At 33.8% G+C, this 19,183-nt stretch overlaps 2 protein-coding genes across 2 annotated transcripts; one reads left to right on the top strand and one right to left on the bottom strand.

The window, feature by feature from the left end:
- Positions 1 to 6,151: 6,151 nt before the first annotated feature.
- Positions 6,152 to 7,917, top strand: LOC114190022 (protein WHAT'S THIS FACTOR 1 homolog, chloroplastic). The gene has a single exon (XM_028078770.1). The coding sequence runs from the start codon at positions 6,216 to 6,218 to the stop codon at positions 7,368 to 7,370; it is 1,155 nt and encodes a 384-aa protein (XP_027934571.1). The 5' UTR covers positions 6,152 to 6,215; the 3' UTR covers positions 7,371 to 7,917.
- Positions 7,918 to 14,266: 6,349 nt separating this feature from the next.
- Positions 14,267 to 15,579, bottom strand: LOC114192358 (adenylate isopentenyltransferase 3, chloroplastic). The gene has a single exon (XM_028082057.1). The coding sequence runs from the start codon at positions 15,348 to 15,350 to the stop codon at positions 14,376 to 14,378; it is 975 nt and encodes a 324-aa protein (XP_027937858.1). The 5' UTR covers positions 15,351 to 15,579; the 3' UTR covers positions 14,267 to 14,375.
- Between the last annotated feature and the right edge of the window lie 3,604 nt (positions 15,580 to 19,183).

Genomic DNA, 19,183 nt, shown 5'->3' with positions numbered 1-19,183 from the left:
TGGCGGTGATGAACACTCACCAAGCGCGAACCTATTCATTTGATTTTGATATTTTAACGTGTTCTGGGGTGATTCTGATTGAGGAAAAGGGAAGTCCTTATTGGTTCTGAGTGTTTGGGCGTCATACGTAATTGAATTACATGTGAGTGATGGTTAAATTGGACGAAAATCGAATTAATATTATTTAGGGTTGAGATTGTTATTGTGACACTAAGTTAAGCAGAATAAGGTAAGGGGTTTTCGTATATTGGGAGCCATAGGAACGAACCATGATCTTAAACTTGTGAGTGTAGCCTTTGATTCGAAAAATAAATGAAAAACAGAGTAGTTGGAGATTGGTTAAAGCTCGTAGGTGCATAGGAGAAGTTGGGTTCCTGGAACAACAGGAATCGCATGGCGGCACCCAGTTTACCGCCAGACGCCATACCAGAGTTGCAGGTTAGGTGTTTTGGTGCGCTTGGTGGTTGGGAAACCATTTTGGGTCATGTGTGATATAATTGTGGGGTTGGGAATTTTATCGAGAGTGGTCTAAACTGGAAAATTGGTGTTAAAAGCTTATATAGTCTAGAGTGATGCATTGGAATGGTCAGGACTTAAAAGAGTGTAGAATGGTATTGATGGAAGTGTAGTTTGAGGATACAGAAACAGAAACATAATTGTAATGGATTGGTGAGACAAGTAGTATGTGCTCAAGAACATGTGCATGTAAGAGTTCATTGGATAAACTTAGGTTTGGTAAATATAGAATAGAACAAGGCATTAAGACAAATGGGATCATGTAATAAGGAATATGGTATCAACAATATTTGTACTTGATTGTGATGAGGACTCTATATCAGTGGTAACAGGTTTATCATTAACTTAAAGTTAAGGACTCTAAGAATAATAATATGATTGAAGTGAGGAAGCTTAACTTTGTAATTGTGATTGTAGTAGCATGATATGCACTATTATTAAGTTAAGGATTGAAAAATAAACATCATTGTTGACAGTAACCAACTAAGTTATAGGACTCTGGGGGAATGACAAGGTGAGTATTATGCGAGCAATTATGCCTGGACTTGAGCAGAAACCAGTATTGTGCAATCACTGATAGGACGTCTGGCGGTAATATCCGAACTGTCAAGCGATAACGATGATTCAGAGGACAACATTCACGCACGACGCCTGACGACAGAGAGCTTCCCGCCCGGCGATAACTGTAGATCAATGGGCTTTGGGGCGCTTGGCACCTAGCGATAAGTGTCCCCCGCCAAGCGGTTTGGAAGCAGCAGCGCCTGGCGCTACGTGACCTGCGCCAGACGATTTGTGCTGTAGCGACATTAGGTTGATGGCAATGTGTGCGTGATCTACAAGGCTTTTATGACACCTTAAAGGTCAGCTTGCTGGTGTTCCTTGAGTTGTGGCTCAGAACGTATCCCTTGAGTTGAGCAAGGGATAAGGGTTAAACATGTGGCATTCCTCGAGTTGGGACTCAGAATGGCATCCCTCAAGTTGAGCTTGGGATGGCAGATGAACATGAGGAACCCTTGAGTTGAGCTCAGGTTGGCGAGTGGTTCCGGTGTGAGTGTGTTGGTTGTAGCCAATACGGATGGATCCAGATAAATTGCCATCCTCAGTAGTTAGCTGAAAATTTTGGTAGTTTTGTGACGTTATGAACTATGTTCGTATTTGGGACTCCACTTGGCCTTACGGTGTGTGATCCGTAGCATGGTTTCCCGCACGTGCTCTATCGGTTATGGTCGATAGGTATGACAACAAGACATCTTGAAGTACTTACCAGAAGATGTAGAACACGATTAACATGGTTGTGGCCATGTGATATGGAATCAAAGGAAGGAATTCTTTGATGTAAATGTGTGATATATATATATATATATATATATATGTGTGTGTGTGTGTGTGTGTGTATATGTTTATTTTGTTAGCTCACCCTATCTGCTTGTATGTGGCGATGATCGTATACATGATATACGTGAGCAGATAATGTTACAGGTGGAACTGGTGAGGCGTAGAGCCGGAGCAGGGTTAGTCTTGGGAGATTTTTATCAGAGCTTTTATATAGTTTTTATGATTTCAAATAAATTGTAATTATGGATATTACTAGACTTTTGGATAATTATAATCTTATTTATACTTATGGATTTTGGTTTATTATTGAAAGTAATAAAAGTTCTAAATTTTCCGTGTTTTTGGGAAATGAAGTTTTATTAATTGACAAGTAATTATTATTTCTTTATTTTATTATTTAAATTCTTAATATCCGGTCGAGATGTTACAATATTGAGGGATTAGTTGATATTAGTATTGATGCTGATATAGAGGATGACCATGAAGAATAAAGGGTAATGCAGGAGTTGAAGAGGAAAGTATTGAAGAAGACTTTGTGGGACCATCTATGAGTTCCCGGGCAAATGATAGAGCAAATGAAGATAATGATGAGGTGTATGTGGGTTTAGACATAAGATTATTAGATAATGAGTGACAATTAGAAGAGTTGGGAAGGGCTGAAGATATTCATGAAGCAGATATTGATGAAGCATATAATGATAAAACACATACTGATAAAGAGGGTTATGGAAAGTTTGCAACATTTTCAATGCCCAAACGTATGGTTCAATATAAATAGGAAGTTAGAACCTATTTGAGTGAAAAGGCAAAATTTGTAGAAGCTATAAAAGCTATTCATTGGAAAATGGGAGAAGTTTAAAAATTGTTAAAAATGATAAAAAAAGAGTGAGAGTGAAATGTCTTTGTGTAAAAGGAAAATGTCTCTAGTATGCATATTGTGGCTATATGCAAGCCGTCAAAACATAGTAGTTGAGGAAAATTATTGATAATCATAGTTGCAGTAGAGAATTTAACCTTTGTTTAATTAATGCAAAGTGGCTACGTAAGAGGTTGGAAAAGACAGGATAATTCGAAAACTAAGGGGATTGAGATTTGTGATAAAGTGAGCAGGAAATGGAACATTGGTGTATTTAGGTGTACATCTTATAGGGTAAAGGCAATAGAAAGAGACATTGTTGATGGATCCTTTAGAGAACAATATAAGATAAGAGGTTGTATGATTATACATATGAGCTTCTAAAGACAAATCTTGGTTCAACAATCAAACTTAAGGTATAAGAGAATGAAGGTCAACTAATCTTTCAAAGGTTTTATGCATGTTTCAAGGCTTGCAAAGACAATTTCATGTCATGTGAGCCTATTATAGGATTAGATGATTGGTTTTTGAAAGGCAAATATGGAGGAAAATCGTCAACAATGGTATGAAAAGATGGGAACGACCAAATGTTGCCTATTGCTTATGTTGTTGTTGAGGTTAAAAATAAGGATTCATGGAGTTGGTTTTTGGAGCTTTTGATTGAGGATATTGGTAGGGCTAAATTGTGTGCAGGATGTACATTCATGTTATACCAGCATAAGGTAATACCACATATTTGTTTCTCTATTGAATTCAGTTTTGTATGACAACACAAAAATCTTACTTCATTGTATTTAATTGAAAACGTAAGGCCTATTACCAACTATAAAATATCTTCTCCATGTAGTGGATCAAAGATTTTGCATCAGACACTTGTATGCCAATTTTAGGAAGAAATTCCCTGGTAAGAATCTGAAGCATCTAATGTGGAGGGTAACATCTTCCACACACCTAGAAGCATGGGAAAAATAAATAAGGAACATAAAAGAAGTCAATGATGACATATTCATACACTTGATAGTGATTCCTCTAAGGTATGCATTGAATACTTCATGACATTGAATTCTTTTTATTACGAAGTGCACCATTTCATAACCATGGTCTAATATTTGATGTATTTTGGATTAGATATTGGTCACGATGTAGGTTCACCACCATTGCCTAATCTAATACAATGCTTTACAACATGTCTAAAGCCTTTAATAGTGTACTGGTAAATACAAGGACTAAGCCTATCATCACAATGTTGGAGGAGATTCGGTTGTACATAATGAATAGATAGACAAAAAACAAACTAAAGTGTCAAAAATATTCACGTCCCATCTGTCCTTAAATTCTCAACAAATTTTAAAAGGAATCAGAGTTGACCAGACATTGGGTTCCTAGGTAGTTACAATTTTGTATGTCTACTTGTAATAGTTGGTATGTAATTGGTTCTTAGTGTTTTTGTTTTAATGTCACAGTTGGCCAACAGAGAAAATATTTGAAGTCAGGAATGCCTTACACATTGGGGAGAAGTTTGTGGTCAACATTGACCAAGTATCATGCACATGCAAGAAGTGGAACATAAGTGGGATTCCATGTTGTCATTCCTTTACTGGAATGAAGATTTTACATAAAAATGGAGAAAACTTCATCTCTAGTTGGTTTATGAAAGTCTACATATGAAGAAACCTACTCCGAAATCATATTCCCTATCAATGGATAAAAAGTGTCGAACATTACATCATATCCTGATTTGTTGGCCCTAACAAAAAGAATTTTGCTAGGAAGACCAAAGAAGAAAAGAAGATTACAGTAATGAGAGTTGAAAAAAGGGTTAAACACAAATGAGAAAAGCGAGGTTATGCAAAAGATGTCGCTTTCATAGGTAAATTGGATACAATATAAGTAATTGCCCCCAAGCATATCAAACACACTTTAACTAAACACATAAATTCAACCAGATGAACATACTTCATAGTAAGCAAACCAAGCAACACAACCTTCTACTGAATCATCCTAGCAACCAAACCAAACAACACAACCTTTTACTAAACCATCCCAACAACCTTCTCAAGCATCACAACCTTGTAATCCATCATCCTAGCAACAACCCCAAGCATAACAACCTTATACTCAATCATCTGTACAAGTAATTAGAGCATCAAAGCATTCTACTCAATCATCTCAATAAGCAACCCAACCATCACGTGACAAACCAATCATAAGGCCAAAGCTAAATGCAAGGAGGGGACACATATGTAAACTATGACATGCAACCATTTTTATATCATATTCTTTTTTCAAATAACTTAATAAATTTTTCCAAATTAAATATTTTCTTTCTATCAACATCTATTTCTTTTGCCATCTTGGAACTCCCCCCATTTTTGTGAATTTGTAGTGTCACCACGAGTTTCTTCAATCTTCATAGTGCCAGAACCTTTTTCTTCAATCCCATCTTTAGTAAACCATTTGAAGTAATTGCACCTATCAAAATGTTCATTTCCACTCTATTCGAAAAACACCAATCCCTTTGTTTTTCACAGTTCTTAACACTAATTTCTCCCCATAATAGCAAATGGGTGTTACACCGATACTTCTACACCCACCTCCACCACAACATGACACATTAGGGTTTTACATTCCCCATACATTACATGTGCAAGATGAATAAGACTGGTCAAGAGACATAACTCACCTACGCACACCATAACTTTGAAGAAGAAGAAAAATAATCAAGATTGACACCAACACTACTGATTTAGGGCTTGAACCAAGAGAGGCAAATGACATGTATCTGTTACACAAATTACACTGTCTTGCATTGCATTTCCAATATAAATGACACATATCTGTTACAGAAATCTACCTTAGCATCTCCAAACGTCATGTAACCCAATTTAACAGGAAGGACATGATTAATGACCAAATTAATATTTTTTTTTACAAAAAATAGGGATAAAAACATAATTTAACTAAAAAAAAAGAGTGAAAAACAATGTTGTTGAAGAAGAAAACAAAAGTATTTTTTGAAAAGTGTTTCGTATATTTTGAAAAGTTATTTTTGAAACATATTTTATTTAAGAATGTTTTAGAAAAATATTCCAAAAGACTATATGATAAAAAATCTATTCCGAAAGTCTTATTTTAAAAATTATATTCTAAAATATATTTTATATATTTTAAAATTTTTATTTTAAAAATCATATTTTAAATAGAAAAAAAATGTTTAACACCGTTTGATAACTTTTTCCCACTAAAAATTATTAAAAGTTTTTTTTTTTGTAGATTTATGGAATATATAATCTAGAAAATACTTTTCCAAAAAATAAAATATTATTTTGAAAATCTGGAGGCTGCACAAAGAAAATAAGGGGTGCAGGAAGTAAAGGCCTGTAGCATTACTGTAATAGGCCCTAGTTCGGTGTGTCAATTTCCAACACTTCCAAGTTCCACCATTGCTCTCATCTCATAGCAGAGGGTGCTTCTGAGTGTGCCCGTGCCGCTGGCTGAAGTTCAAGGTATGTTCTGCAAAACCAAAACCCACACTCTTTTCTACCATAACAATGCAAGAACTATATCAAGCCTCAAAGTAGTGTGGCGCAAGGACCCAGCACTGGACCGAGCCATAGAGTACGACAAGCGTTACAAGCAATGTGCCCGCGTCGTCAAAGAAGTCCTCAACGAACCAGGCCAAGTCATTCCTCTACGCTATCTCGAGAAGCGCCGCGAAAGGATGCGCCTCAAGGTCAAAGCTGAAACCTTTATCAACCAAAACCCCGGTCTGTTCGATGTCTACTATAGTCGCATCAAACCCAAAAGCGAACCGGTTCGCTTCATACGCCCCTCCGACCGCCTTCACTGCTTTCTCCAGGAAGAGCAACGGATTTTCTCCGAGAACGAGCCCTTCATTGTCTCCAAGTTGTGTAAACTGTTAATGATGTCCAAGAACAAGTTTATCAGTGCTGATAAGTTGCTTCACGTGAAGAGGGAGTTCGGGTTCCCTAATGATTTTTTGGTTGATTTGGTTCCTCGGTATCCGCAATATTTTAGGTTAACTGGGTCTCCTGGGGAGGGGAAATCGTTTCTTGAATTGGTTGATTGGAACCCCGAGTTTGCAAAATCTGTTATTGAGAAAAGGGCCGAGGAGGAGAGTGAGCGATTGGGGATTAGGGTTAGGCCTAATTTCAATGTGGAGCTGCCGCCAGGGTTTGTGTTGAAGAAGGAGATGAGAGAGTGGGTTAGGGATTGGCTTGAGCTTGATTATGTGTCCCCTTATCAGGATGTGTCCCATTTGGACCAGGCTTCCAGAGAGATGGAGAAGAGATCCGTTGGAGTGTTCCATGAATTGCTTTCTCTTTCCTTGCATAAGAGGATTCCGGTTCCGATCCTTGGAAAGTTTTGCGATGACTATAGGTTTTCCAATGCGTTTTCCAGCACTTTTACCCGTCATTCAGGGATATTCTATTTGTCCTTGAAAGGTGGGATTGAGACGGCATTGCTGAGAGAAGCATACCGAGGTGAGGAGTTGATTGACCGTGATCCGTTGCTTCGGATAAAAGATAAATTTGTTGAGTTGTTGGAGGAGGGATGGCGGCAAAGAAAGGAGCAATTGATATTGAAGCAAGAAAGGATCAATGAAGATATGGAGCTATTGGCCACGAAAGTTGGTGAATGAAAGTGTAAAACAGGTTTGTTGATTGTTATGGAAAGCTTTCAGTTTTTGTGAGGAAAAAGCTTGACCGTTACTGGCTAGTACAATCCTTCTCACTTTGGTATGATTGTTAGTTATTCTTATGGTGCATGAATTGCTGCAGAGCATTGAGTCATTCAAATTCAACATTTGATGCATCAGGGTAAATTGGAATAAGCCTTCACCCTGTAATGGGTGTGAATGAAATGATGCTTTTTTACCTCATATTGTTGATATGCCAGGGAGTGAGGTTGCTGTGAAAGTAACATACATACCCATTAATTACCTAGATATAGCCTTTTCTTGTACCTCTGGGTACTCCTGATGTAATTAAAAGCTAAGAGATAATCAATCTCTTGAGCTCTTTTTATTATATTTTCAGTCTAAAGTGTTAATTCTCTATTTCCTCTCTAGCTAATTCATTGACGAGCACTAGAACCTCTTGGGCTCCAATCATTATTGTTTTTGTGCCTTGGTCTTATTTAGTTGTGAATATATATATATATGGCTGTGATGCTTTTGCGCATGATTATAGAAATAGTTTTTATTTGTGAAGTGAATTGTGCAATTCGACGTGCCTCACTTATTAATGACTCAAACCAATTAGTGAATATTGTTGGGATGTTCACTTGAATTGCCAAAATCTTGCAAATCTAATGGAAATTTGTGATTCCATTTCCAAAAATGATTTTGAGAAGTTGCATCTACAGCTGCCATGCTGAGTGAATTGAACAACTTGATGTCAATCCAAAATCATAAAACTAAGACACATGGTAGTAAGTATTATGCGATACACGGTAGGAATCATATGATACGATTCTTCTCCCTCACAATATGAATTGCTAAAACACTCGTTTTCCTATCGGGATTGTATCGTGCGATTCGTTCTCATAATCACATGAATTTTATGAATTGCAATTCTAGTGTGTATCGTGCCTTGAATTGTAGTAAATATGTATTTGGGTTTTATTGTGAATCGGTTTGGGTCTCTCAACCCAGTTTAGTAAAAGCACTATATATTGTTTCTTTTAAACTGCAAAGTGAACAAAAATATGTGGAAATGGTTTCTCTGCTTCTCCTCCAACCATTATCAAAAACTCAGGGAAAAAGAGCAAGACATGAGAAATAACTGCAAGAGTTGACTGTGGGAGGAGAGTTAGTAGACGCATGTTGGTGCAGTGATGTTGCTCTTTTACTGCTGATCCTTCTCTTGCTTCACATGTGTTACTGTTATTGAGTGAGTTTTCTGGTGTAGTATTGCTTTTCAAAAATGGATAAATCAAAATGGGAGATTGATATTATTTGAAATTATTGTGAAAGTCTTCCTACAAATAGACTATAAGTAAAATGTAAATTTTGTTCTCATGCTCAGATGACGTAACAAGGATGAAACATTATCTTGCTGAAACAAAGAAATATGTTATTCCTTGTAGTAGTGTTCCAGATGAGGTAAAGGAAGTATTTCTGAAGCTGTTGAAAAGTCAAGAAAAAAAGAAATGCTTGTGCGGATGTCACAAGAGAAGTAGCAAAAGGAAGAATGATCTTCGGAAAATGACAATCTTTAGATTTTTTAATGTTTATGAATCTTGCTGTTCATGATACAAAATTCAAAATATAGGCTATCTGATACATAATTTGCATCTCAATTCAACTATGCTAAGACATGAACATAAATTAAACTCCAGTGAAAATTATGTTTTTATATTTTTTGCATTCTCCTTGTCTACAATGTCATTCTTCTTTCTATTGGTAGTTTCAGTTTCATGTTTTACTTTTAGTTACCTCTTAAATAGGAATTTGAGTTTGATTTTAAATAATAATCTAATAATCAAATAATGTGGGTTTGATTAGGAAATGAAACCAACTTTCATTCATTTAATATTAAGAAAGATCAAACCTTTAGCTCTTTGGATAGTGAAGCTGCTTTACCTTCATCTAAACACCTTCATCATGCTTTAGAAGCCATGTCACTTAGTCTGCTGAACAAGGCCAAGCTCATATGGAAGCTTCAGTTAGGGCAAAATGGAATAATGTTGATATGCAATTACACATCTAATTTTTTTAAATGAAACTTTTTTCATTAATCATTTATGAATTGCAGTTTAATTTCATTACTATGCAGTTTTTTTTTTTTCTTTCTAACAAGCTATGGCGACACCTCTTTAATTATTGAAGACATTTTTTTAATTCTGACCTTCAGCTAGAAAAGCCCACCAATTCTTCATGTTAGTCCTTTGCCCACGCTTCTCATCCTTTGTGATATCAGGAACAAGGTTGGTGATTCTAACCCCCATTTAGAATAGTTTGTTGTCACTTACAGAGTCGTCACGCTAAATGGATGAGAAATGCAATAATAGTAACTAAGCAAAGTAGGATCTCCATTCATTCTCTTCTTGGTAATTACATTTTATAAAATCGCTATTCATCTGATTAACAACCTACAGGGAACAAGTTCATGAATCTGCAAGTATTTAAGCAGCTCTAATTCTCAAGGGACCATATGAAAGTTAAGACACTTTAGGGTTCTTACTAACTGAACTGAAGATAGAAAGAAGAGAAAGAAAATGAAGAGGATGAAGGTTTTGAATTTGACAGCTATGGCCATGACATTTCTCTCAATTGTGGCAAAGATGATGAGTCAGACTCTGCCAACACCGTTTCTTCATCCACTTTGTTTATCCCAATTAGCATTAGCAAACTATGCTTGTGCAATGCTGCCTCTCACCGCAGCACCGCCATCGCTGCCACCACCTTCCCCTGGTCACGGAGGTAATCAACAGTCCACTCTTCAAGAAGAAGACTGTTGCCGGTGGGCTAAGGAAATTGACAACCAATGTGTTTGTGAAGCCCTGGTTCTATTGCCACCCTTCCTTACTAAACCGTCGCATCAGTACGCAATTAGCATCGGACAATCCTGTAACGTCACTTACTCCTGCGGTGACCCAATATAATTTTTATGCCACACAAATTTTACCAGTGGACAAGAATCAAATCTTCTCTTCCTTTTGCATCGTGTGTTACAAACAAAGTCTACTGCTACTTCTGTTTTAGGCCTTTCTAATAAAGATAGATATATCACTAAGATACAAGGCTATTGGACATTACATCTATTGCTATGTCTTTAACTAAAACTTACCAATCAGTAAAGATACTTTTATTTTACATTCCGAACAGCAATAATAATGCGACCGATATTAACCCTTCCACACAGTGGAAAGGACAGAATGAAACAGAAGAAGCCACCACCCTTTTGAATTCTTTGAATGAACCCAAACGGTTAGTGTAAATTTAGGTAGTGCTTTCAACCAAAGTTTGAGGTTTTTTTGGATAGATCATTGTTTAAACAACTTTGGTTGGAGCAGGCATTGGCAGAGAGTGACAGAGACAACGTGGAGTGCTTACAAAATTATACTTATATGACAGTGTTCATAGCTAGGTAGTTACATCCTAAATTGGGTGTTCACTTTGATCCATTAGGAGTGGACACTTTCCTCTTTTGCACTCTTCTGATTGATAACAAAAAGGTAAAACAAAAAGTATGAGTAACATCCCACCTTGGTTGAATCGAAGCCAAGTAGGTGCAAAGGTGAAAACTAAAATAAACATCTAAGGTACATGAATGTCTTACGTATAAATAATGCAAGGGAATTCAAGGTTCTCACGGTTGATTAAACAGTAAGGGCATTCGGGATATAGCTTACGTGGTACTCATTGAATGATAACACCTATCTATGTGAAAAAAAAAAACAATGTAAATTGCTTTAACACTTGCATAGTTTTGATGTTTTAAGATAAATGCAGTAATGTTGCTAAATATATTTTATAATTTAGAAATTTAAAGCATTTTATTGTATGCTAAAGTACAATATATTTTTTAATAAAACATTTTTATACAAAATTGGGTGTTAAAAATATTTTAATTTTAAAATTATTTATGTGGAGGAATGTTGGTAAATATTTTAGGGTATATTTTTTAAGTGCAATACACATAATTTTAGTTTTGCATTTGATTTAAGCATAAGTAATTATTATAACATTTATTACTTTTTGGCGTAAAATATTTTTATTAGAGATATAATCATCGTCTTCAATATCTATTTCTCTGCACATCATGTATTACATTTCAATCTTTCTTTCTACAATCTTTATACAGCATGAGTGTATTTAGTTTTAAGGTAAATTCTTTAAAATATAATTATATATATAAGATAAAGTAGTATTATTGAAGAACGGCAAAATTACTTCTTTAAGAAAAAAGAAGAAGCAAATGATAGTTTTTTTTTTCATTGCCAAGACTGTTTTCATTTTATTTCACAATAATAAATTTAAGAGATAGAGTTTCTAGCAAAGAATAATTATTGAGTACAAATTAATAGATTTAAGGCCCACTATTTCTCAAACTAAAGTTAGGTCATGATATTTAAGATGATAAAAATAACTTAACTTGTAAGATATTTGGAGTAGCGGAAGAATCAAATTATCTACAAATATATTTTTTTTCATTTTTCATTTTTTTTCAATTTAATGATAAAAAATGAGTTGCATACTTTCTTTAGAACAATTAAAACAAAGCAAAACGAATGGCGTGAATAAAAAGTATGTGATTATATATTGAGAAAGAGAGAAATAGATGTCTAAAATCTCTAAAGTCTTAAATCTGAGTATAAGAATTTCGACTTTAGCCTTTTCTTTATTCTATAGACATTTTTTTTTAATTCAAGACATCTCTTTATTGCAACTAATTTTCTGTGATACTACAATTTGTTCTCAACAAATATTCTTATACACACTCATAAGTCTAATTACTCGTTTAAGGAATAAAAATGTCCATCCATCATATCACACAATATAGAGAAGAAGCATATATAAGGTGATTTACAGATGCATAACACCAATGATATATATATAAGAATACATATTGTTAAAATATTATATATCAGAGTTAAAAATAAGAATAATTTCCGGTATATAAATATCTATAAATCTTATTTTATAAATCAATTATGGTACCACATCATTAAATATGTCATATCATATAAAGAAAAAATTATGATATATAAATAAATTAAATTAGACTTAAAATTTCCTTTTAAAAATATTATTAACATAAAAGAATAAGTAGCAACACTGTATCATTCAATTTTTATTTGCATAACATAACAAATGTTTGGAGTGACAGTGGGGACTACTGTTTTGACCAAAAGCTGAGCTATTTGAGAATCCAACCCCAACAGTGAAACAAAAGGCAATAGCTTGGAGGAACAACATAAAGCTATTTATTCATTCAATATTGTTTCAAAAGATAAACTATACCTTTTTTTTTCTTGGAATAAGAAAATCATATCACAGTCCTTTTGTTCCTTTAGAATAATGATGTTAAATTTCGAACCAAAAACTGAGGCTTAATTTTTTTACTTTTTACTTTATAATGATATTTTTATTAAACATTTTAATAATATTAAGTTTATTTTATATTTTGTTTTAAAATTTTTAAATATTTATTTTAACTTGTTACAAAATTGTTTTAAATAATTTATATACAAATGTTAGAGTTAGTTTAAAATTAACAATTTTATAAATTTAAATATAAAATTTTAAAATAATTTTGTAAAAAGTTAAAATAAATATAATTAAAAAATTTTTAAAAAATGGATTGAAATGTAATAAAAATAACAAATATATGGACCAAATTAAGATTCAGACAATGATTTGACATGTGTCACCTTACTGACTTGACACGTGGCACAATACTGACATGACACGTGGCATGAATAATTTTCAAAAAGAATTAAAAAAAATTCAAAAAAATTAAAAAAATTAAAAAAATTTTAAAAAAATTTAAAAAAATTCAAAAAAATATGGAACTGACACGTGGCACATCTTTAACACCGTTAACTCTATACTAACGGAATGAGCCTAATTGTTACACATTATGAAAAAATATGAACCTAATTAAGACTAAAAAAATCTTAGGACCTATTTGAGATTTTTTAAAAAAATATGGACCAAAAGTATATGAACCATATTTTTTTTGCTTGTAATTACACAGAGGGTTCACTTCATCTTGAAAATGTTGCTCCAATTTTAGTAATTTAATTGAACAATAAATGTTTAAAAGTAAAAAATAAAATTTATGAGTGAATAAAAATGGTACGGAAGGAGCGGCGATTGGTGTGATTTGAAGGACACTGAAATCCAAGATGCTGAGAAAGTGTACGGATGGGTTATGATTTGAGATAGAACACTTTTATTTGATGGAATCTATTCAAAGGTTGTGAGCACTGCACACACTATTCTTCATTTTTAACACTGCATGGTCTCCACAATCGCGTTACAAATCTCAAATTATTCCTATGCGTCGTGCTTATCAAAGTTAAGGACGGTCCAATCCTTTTTTTCTCACTATTTTTCTATAAGAGATCTCAATACCAAGCGACGAAAGATTAAGATTGTGTTTGTTCGATTGAAAATATATTTGATTAAGTCGTAAAATTTGGAAGCTTTATTAATTTCAAGAAAGAAAAAAGCATGGGTAAAAGGCAGAATTTACAAAAAGGAAATTAATCTTGTTTTAAGGACCATGACATGTTTGAAAAACACCATAGGAAAAAGTGTTAATTAATAGTCTGTTATTATAGTTTTTGAACTATCAAATTATTATTACGATAACACTTTTTCTATTACTTCATTATCTTATCTCACGAGCTTAATCAACACAATTTGAAATATATTTATTAGTTAAAATATTTGTTCATGTGAAAATCGGTTTCGAGTTTTGTATTTTTATTATATGAACATTTAGCATTCCGTTGGCGCGTCAAGCAAAATAAGTGTAGAAAGGAAACAAAAGTGATTAATTTGTATATGAATTAGTAGCAGAGAATTTAGTTTCATAAAACTCTTTATACGCACAGTGATTACAGGTGTTTTTCTTTTTTCAAACTGCAGAAAAGAACAAAATCTTGACTGAATAAAACCACATCTAGAAAACTAGCACGTTGCCGCAGCCATAACATTCTCCGAAGGTGAAGGTGGCAACAGTGTAAGTCCAGAAACAACGTTAACATTGTTTTTGGAGTTACAGAGAAAGCGCGCAACGACCATAGCACTCGGTTCCGCCACCATTTTCTTCCACGCCTCGTTGGCTTCTTCCCCGCGCCTCCGAAACACGGGCGTGGCGTCCAAGCGATGAATCTCCCATCTCTTAACGTTCCTCAGCCTGTGAATCTTCCCCAACTGTTTCACGGCAAGTTTCCACGTGTTCAATTTTATTTCCTTAATCGCATCTTCCAACAACCTCTGTTTGGTTTCCTCGTCCACAACCTGCTCCCTCCGAAAGTACTCGTCGAATTCAGGAACCCCAATGGCTCTTCTAATCCCTCTGGAGTAATCGCCGTCGGGACTGTAAAAAGGTCGCAGCTCGTCAACCATTCCGTTACGGAACATGTGGTCAACCCGTTCCGCCACGTAGGATTGAAGCACGGGCATTGCGACGTCAACCCAGAGGCAGAGAAAATCGTAGCGCGACCGGAACTTGTAATCGTCGTCGTCGATCAAGGCCTCGAGATAGGAGTTGGAGCCGCCAACGATGATTGGAAGCTTCTGGGCTGTGGTGATGGCGTCAATGGCCGATGATGAGGTGTCAATGAAATCAGAGGGTGTGAAGTCTATGTCGGGGTTTATTGTTCCTAGTAAGTGGTGGTGCACCCCACGTTGCTCCTCCTTTGGGATTTTGTTTGTGACTATGTCGAGACCTTGGTACACTTGAATTTTGTCGGAGTTTATGATTTCTGATGGAAAACATGTGGCTAGGTCAATCGACAGCCTTGACTTCCCTGCCCCAGTGGCTCCCATTACAACCACTACTTTCTCTTTCTCAATTTGTCTCACGTTCAGTTTTTTCCCACTGCAGGGAATGTTTACCATGGGTTGTCTTAATCTGCACATGAACATTGAGATGGTCATCGTGACTTACCAAGATCAACCAACTTATGAAGAAAGAACAAGACAAGATGTTTGATTGTACAAGGTGAATGAAAAATGTTTTTTTTTTTTTTTTCAAATTAAGGCTACAGAAGAAGTGAAGTAGTAGTAGTAGTAGTGAGTTGAGAATGAAAGAGGGTGTGGAGTATTTATAGGTTAGACAAAATGGGAAGATGTGAAAAGTGTCTCTCTCTGTGCTTCTCTGTTGATGAATATAAAGTGGAACAGGAATTATTGATTGTCAACTTGGTGTCGTCAAATATTCTGCTAATATTTATATTAACTTGATGCCTTATAGAAATGTTAATGGTCCACCGAAGGCTCAACGAAGCTCTTCAAAGTCATCTTGTTTCTGCTAAACCAATGGGCACGGTAGGTTCTGTTCTTAGTGGGTTATTATATGGCAAGGAGCGTCAAATTGCATAAAGAATATCTCTATGATAAGGTCTTTCTTATTATTCCCTATTTTTTGTTTTTTTCAATTTTGTCTATATATGTATCTGGGTCTTTTCTGCTAAGAGCTAGCTACCCTTTAGTGGTTCCACTCATCTTCTCTCACATCATAGGGTAAACTATTATTCTCTCACTTTACAATAAAGACAAAATCTTTTAGTTTCCACCCATATTTCATGTCACAATACACCATAACATTAAAACAAACTTCTCTTTTATAAATCAGGTTCTTGCTTCCACATATATTTTAATTGGGGGCATTTGGATTAGTATATATATATTTTCAAGAAATCACTACTTTTTAAGAGACTATTTCATGGTACGTATGAAACTAAAGATATTAGTACTAAAATGAAATTTTATGTAGGAGTTATACAAGTATCGATTTCACTAACTTTGACCTAACATGGATGTTCTTTAACTTGAAAATAAATAAAAGAAAAGGTTCGAGTTCATTCATTTTGGGTCGATGCGACCACCTTTCTCCATTCAAACATTCGTGTGATGAAAAGATGCATTTTAAAATGTTAATGCATAAGAATTCAACCAGAGATATGGTTACAAGGTTCAAAATGTATAAAAAATTTCAAGAGAAAAATATGTTTATTCGTTTCAACTTTATTTACTTTGTGAATATTCCTTTCTAGTTAGCACTATACAAATAACTAGCCTAACTTTACTTAGCAGGATGATCACACTTGTAAATCAAATAGCACGACCACAACAAAAAATGAGTTTTGTACTCATTCATGTTGGACGGGGAGAACATTTCCCCCCTTTAAATATTTGTGTTGGAATCAATTTTCAAAATGTCATGTGGGTAAGAATATTTAACTAAAGATTACAAGATTCAAAATGTATAAAATTTTCAATGATAATTTTTTTTTTTGCATTATTCGCTTCAACTTTACTTTTTTTTTTTCTTTGTGAATATTCCTATTTGGCTCCTCCAGTAATTAGCCGTCGTAAAATTTGAGTATTGGATGAAAAAAGTGTAGTAACATAACGTATGTATTATTTTACGAAATCATTAGTATAGTTTCATTATAAAATTAGTTAAATATGTTTTTACCCTTTAAACTTTTATGTGAAATTGAAATTTGTCAATATCTCAAATTTTGATATAATTTAATTTTCAAACTTTAAAAATAAATAAATAAATAAATAAATAAATAAATAAATAAATATATATATATATATATATATATATATATATATATATATATATATATATATATATATATAGTCATCCTACCTAATGTGTTAAATACTTTGACATGTTAAATGACATTTTGGTCTGATGCTTGAATTTTTCACATTGTTTTTTTTACATATGCTTAACAAGTAAAAATGAAAAATTAACATAATTAGATTAAGAAATAATATCAAGTTACTTTTAAAGTTTGTAAATAAAAAAATTATAAAATTTGGAATCCGGATGAATTTCAATATCGCGTCTAAGTTGGACTAGAAATATATTTAATCCTAAAATTAAATTTAGAGATGGCATAAAAATGTAAATCATGCTTGTATTTGTCATAGAGATCAAATGGGTTAGTGCCCCATATTCATCTTGCAATCTTGCAATGTTGCATTCATATATATATGGCATAGAAATAATGATGTGAAATGGGACAATGACCTAAGCAAACTCTTATAATTTTATGCATGAAAACGAAGGTTGGCAATGGCAATATAGCTTCAGATTCCCACACGATAGTTACATGGATCAGTGTTCGAATTGATCCATACAAATGAATGAGTATGAAGCGTCATTTCAAATACCCTATTTTATTCTCCAAAATTCAACTTCCATTTCAATCACCTTATATAGTTTGTGAATCCATGATCACGTAAATCCTCCTATATTTTGTCCTACACATCATTGAGAGTACTTTCTCCTATCAAAAAACCCTAAAACCGGATTCTCATTCCTTACACCCAAGTGGATTTAGGGTCGAATTATATATATGCACATCTTAATTTAGTTCTAGATATCAATATTCACATAAATCAATCAATAAGGAGGACAAAGTATATATTTTGGGAATAAAAATAATATTTTTAATACTTCAAACGAATATTTATAATATAACAATAACAATGAAAACACTTCATAACAAACGTAATATTTTGAAGCAACTGTTATTCTCAAACAAAACAAAAATTAAGGGTTCAAAATATCCAAACCCTAAAATTTTCAAGTAATTCCAAGAAATGAGTTAGTTCCGGTGAGAATTGTTTGGTGTGTGTCGTTGTTGATGTTCTTGTCTATTAGTGCGGTACATAATTTAGATATAGTACATATTCCATTCCCAAATTGTCAATATTGAATGTAAGTATATATTCATTGACATTGTCTCCAAATACTGATAAATAAATATTATTTTTCTTTTAATAATTTAATGGTTAAAGAATATAATAGAATTATTTTTTACTTAATATTACGTAGATTATATTTAAAATTTTATTTTTTATTTATTTTAAATAGAGTATTCTGGTTTGATATTAATTTATTATATTTTTAAGGACAATAAAAATTACCGAAAGTTTCATTTTATTGTTTGACGGATGAGTTTTGTTTTAATTTTAGTAAAACACATTGATCTTAAATCATGTAGGACAAATACATCTCGTCTCGGTCAGGTTGACTACTCGAAATCTTTATAGGTCGAGTCTTCTTGATCATATTGGTTATTTCTTATAGGATCAAGTATATATCGACCATGTTGATTATTTGGGACAATGACTTGATAGCTTCGTATAATAATTAACATTAACACGTTTAACATTATGACCGTTACAAAAGATTATTTATTGACCTATGTAGGAATATAAACATTCCTATAGGTAATTAGTGAGAGTCAGGATAAAAAGGTAGCTTAGTCCTAAGTAAAGGGTATCTTAATCTTTTCTACTATCACTAAAGCTATAATTTTTCTATCACTCATGACTTGAACGTTAGAGTATTGCAGGTACCCGCCATCCCTCGTGGTTCATTACAACCATATCAAACATGTACGTTCTAATTCGAGGAGTATGATATATTTCAGCTAGCAGATTAGGAGTAGAGTCATACCTTGCAAGGTAAATCGATTCCATACAAGAACATTTGACGCCCATCATGGGGTCGAAGCATACCTAGAAAGGATGGTCTTGACAAGGAATATGGGAGACCAGAATGCGACGTTTCAAGAAAAGCAAGAAGAGGTGTGTCAGGAAATATAGAGACAACTAGAAAAAATAACACATAAGAATGCAAAAGAGATTAATGCTCTAAGAGAAGACAATCAGAGAATGCACGAACAGTTGGAGGAGACATTTCGGGGTGCAAAAACATCTCGACATGCAAAAACATCTCA

This window comes from Vigna unguiculata, chromosome 7, assembly GCF_004118075.2.
Source record: "Vigna unguiculata cultivar IT97K-499-35 chromosome 7, ASM411807v1, whole genome shotgun sequence".
In the NCBI taxonomy this organism is placed as follows: Eukaryota; Viridiplantae; Streptophyta; class Magnoliopsida; order Fabales; family Fabaceae; genus Vigna; species Vigna unguiculata.
This window is presented reverse-complemented; position numbering and strand designations above follow the sequence as displayed.

Excerpts from the sequence above, each read along its gene's own strand:
- LOC114190022 (XM_028078770.1), top strand. The coding sequence starts at position 6,216 with ATGTTCTGCAAAACCAAAACCCACACTCTTTTCTACCATAACAATGCA.
- LOC114192358 (XM_028082057.1), bottom strand. The coding sequence starts at position 15,350 with ATGACCATCTCAATGTTCATGTGCAGATTAAGACAACCCATGGTAAAC.